General features: G+C 62.9%; 1 protein-coding gene across 1 annotated transcript in view; it reads left to right on the top strand.

The window, feature by feature from the left end:
- Positions 1-3,364, top strand: part of TSPEAR (thrombospondin type laminin G domain and EAR repeats) — a 41,322-nt gene extending 37,958 nt beyond the window's left edge. Inside the window, exons 9-10 of the mRNA XM_015597636.2 lie at positions 1,459-1,560; positions 2,782-3,364. Coding sequence (XP_015453122.1) covers positions 1,459-1,560; positions 2,782-2,935 — 256 coding nt within the window. The 3' untranslated portion in view covers positions 2,936-3,364. The remainder of the gene's footprint in view (positions 1-1,458; positions 1,561-2,781) is intronic.

Genomic DNA, 3,364 nt, shown 5'->3' with positions numbered 1-3,364 from the left:
AGGAGAGGGTGGCCTCCTGCTGCCTGAACGGGCCACGGCCCGAGGCCACCAGACGCAGACGCAGACGAAGACGCAGACGCAGACGCAGACGCAGACGCAGACGCACCGGCCTGGCTTGGCATCAGGCCTTCTCCCACCAGCTGTGTGGCTTCCACCCCCATTTCCTTATCTGTAAAGCGGGCACGGGGCCCGCAGCCATCAGTGAGGTGACGGGGGTGGGGGGTGGGGAGCCGAGGGAGCTCCTCCAGGAAGCCACTGGCAGGTGCCCCAGAAATGACTGTCTCTGCACAGACTCGCCCTCGGAGGCCAGGAGGTCCGTGACGAGAGCAGAATGTCGCCCCCACAGGCATGCAGCTTCCAAGCGCGGGGCGGCGTTTCTATGTCGGCACCGACCGGCATCGGGGAACGGGCCGGGGGCAAACAGGCGACCTCCCGGCCCGCGTCTGCAAGCTCCCGCCTCGGGGCGCTGCGAGTCCTCGGCAAGTGACTCTGAGCTTGGGACCCCCAAGCATCCCAGCCTCTTCCGGGTGGAAGACTGTGCCCGTTGCACAGAGGCACCAGTCACGCTTGCGAGCCAGGTGTCCGTCGTCCGCGTGGTCCAGCCAGTGTGGCCCATCCACACGCGGGGACATCACCCGGCCTGAGGAAGGAGGGACGCTGACTGACACCGTGATGGACCTGGGGCACGTCGTGCTGAGCGAAATAAGCCGGTCACAAAAGGACAAACCCCGTGCGGTCGGTCCCACTCATCGAGGTCCCCAGTGGAGTCGCATCCCCAGGGGCAGATGGTGGCCGAGGGCCTGGGGGAGTGGGGGGAGTGTTCAGTGGGGACACGGTTCCAGTCTGGGGCGACAGTCCTGGAGTCCCACAGCGGTGGCAGTTGTATAATGAGAACGCATTCAATGCCGCTAGACTGTGCGCTTAAAAATGGTCAAGATGGCACGTTTTATATGAATTTTACAATTAAAAATTTAAAAAGAATTTTTAAGTGCACCACTATTTGCATTTCCCGAGGACAGACCAAGTCCCTGGGTGGCTGAGACAACGCCCCTCAGGCCCGACCCTCCTCTGCAGATTCGGGGTGGGACCTGGACCCCGAGTTCCGAGTTCTGGGGTTAGGAGAACTGGCTGAAGACAGCTCGGCAGCGCCTCAGGGCTCCGTATCCTAACGTCCACCCCCTAACGCCCCCGCTAATGCCCCCCACGCCTCCTGATGCCCCTCTGACATCTGCCCCCAATGCCCCTACACCTCCCTAACACCCACGCATCCCCTAATACACTCAATGGCCCCCACACCTCCGCTAACCCCCAATGCCCCCAATGTCTCCCCAACACTCCCAACACCCCCACACCTCCCCTAATGCCCCTGCTAATGCCCCCCATGCCTCCCCTAGCATCCCCACGGCCTCCTAAGTCCCCCTAACATCTGCCCCCCAACGCCCGCCCCCTCTCCCGCAGTGCCCTGGACTGGGAGTTTTTCTCGGTGGGAGAAGATTACTTCCTGGTGGTCGCCAACTCCTTCGACGGGAACACCTTCTCGGTGAACAGTGTCATCTACAGGTGAGGAGCTGCGAGGGCCGCGCCCCCACCCGACCCGGGCCGCCTGGGGTGGGCGCACCTTCCCCACCCGAGGCCGGGAGCAGAGTGAGCCACAGGCCTCCGGCCCAGCGGGTCGCCTGGCATGCCCGATGACATTGCGGGTCGTGCCGCTGGGGTCGGCCACGTGGGCTGGAGCCACGCCGGTGCTCACGACTTCGCAGTCTGGCCAGAGACCTAGCATGCGGACACGGCGCTCTGAGGGTTAGTCATAGCTTCATCCGCTGAACGAGCCACCCGGGACTCTGGCAGGTCTGTCCGGTTATCGTCCGCCCTTGAGGAGAAGCGCACGTGTCCTCCCCAGGCGTGGCGGCATTTTCGGGCGTCGTCAGCACCACGCCTGCGGTTTTCCATTTCACTTTCCTGCTGCTTATTGTGACAGTTAATTTTTGTGTCTGGCCACTGACCAGATGACTCGGTCAGTTCCGATAGGTTCCTGAAGCGGAGCCTTGTGGGAATTCTAGGAGCGCGGCCGCCTCTGCGGGTAAAAGCAACTTTGCCTCTTCCGACGTTTTTACTGTTCACCTAGTTTTCTTAATCAGGCGATCCCAGAACAGTTCTAGAACAATCTCGGATCGTTTCCCTGTCTTGCTGACTCGATGGGATTTGACGCGAGCCAGCTGAGCGTCACGTGGTTTGACGGGACGTGAGTGGTCGTGTCCCGTCTGCGGGGTCTGTTTGGAGCCCTTGTCTGCGGGTTGGTGGCGTCTGGGGGGGTCCCTCACATTCCTGGGGCTGGTGCCACCTGGTGCCGTGCAGTTCCTTAGCGTACCTCTGGCCACGGCCGAGCTGATGCTTTCGCATCTTTAATAGGAAATGAAGTTGTTCCGTGGTTTTCTTTCGGGCTTTTCCTCCCGTTCAGTTTGAAATGAAGCACAATGTAACAGACCACTCTGCTGTGTCCCACCGAGGCCTGGCGGCTGCCCCAGGCACGCCGGGCTGGGCGGGGCCCTGGGGAGTGGACAGGGCCAACCTCGGGACTCGGCTTCCCTCTGCTCCAAGCCCCGCTCTCTGATGACGACTGGGCAGCGTGTGCGGCCGGGGACGTGTGGCCTCTGCACGCAGCGCCCGCGGGAGGCGGCTTCCCCCATCCTGCGCAGCCTGGCACGGGCCATCCCCACGTCCCCACGTCCCCGCGTCCCTGCGTCCCCGCCCCCGCGCCTGAGGCTGCCCGTCTCCCCGCAGGTGGCAGGGGTACGAAGGCTTCGTGGCGGTGCACCGCCTCCCCACCTTCGGCTGCCGGGACTGGGAGACCTTCCGCACGGCCGCCGGCTCCTACCTCATCTACTCCAGCGCCAAGGAGCCGCTGTCCCGGGTGCTGAGGCTCAGGACGGGCTGACGTCCAGCCCCGGGGACAGTGCCGGCCTCGTCGCACTCAGAGCCCCGCCCGAGGAGCCCTGGGAACCCTGGCAGACGAGCCCGCCACTGGCCCTGGCCCTGGTCCAGTCGGGGACGTTTGTCATCTCTCCATCCCGGTGGCTGTGGTGGCCAGACTCACGTGGCCTGCGGGCAGTCAGGCGGAACCCAGAGTTACGCTGCACGTCTGGGCATCCTGCAGACATTTCGCCTTATGGGAAACGTTCATACAGTTTTTTTACCTCAAAAGCAGCAGGGCCTTGTCACCTTTTCCGGGGTGGCGCCTCATGGCCTGGCCACTCTGTCCCCAAGCCCAGGCAGGGAGCAGGCTCGATGCTGTCCTACTGATTTCACACCAGCTATTTATTGTATTGTTTATGCTGAAATATATTTATGACGCCCTTGGCACAGA

The sequence above is a fragment of the Pteropus alecto genome, unplaced genomic scaffold (genome assembly GCF_000325575.1).
Source record: "Pteropus alecto unplaced genomic scaffold, ASM32557v1 scaffold339, whole genome shotgun sequence".
Taxonomy (NCBI): domain Eukaryota; kingdom Metazoa; phylum Chordata; class Mammalia; order Chiroptera; family Pteropodidae; genus Pteropus; species Pteropus alecto.
Note: the sequence above shows the minus strand (reverse complement) of the source record. Positions and strands in the feature narration are given on the sequence as shown.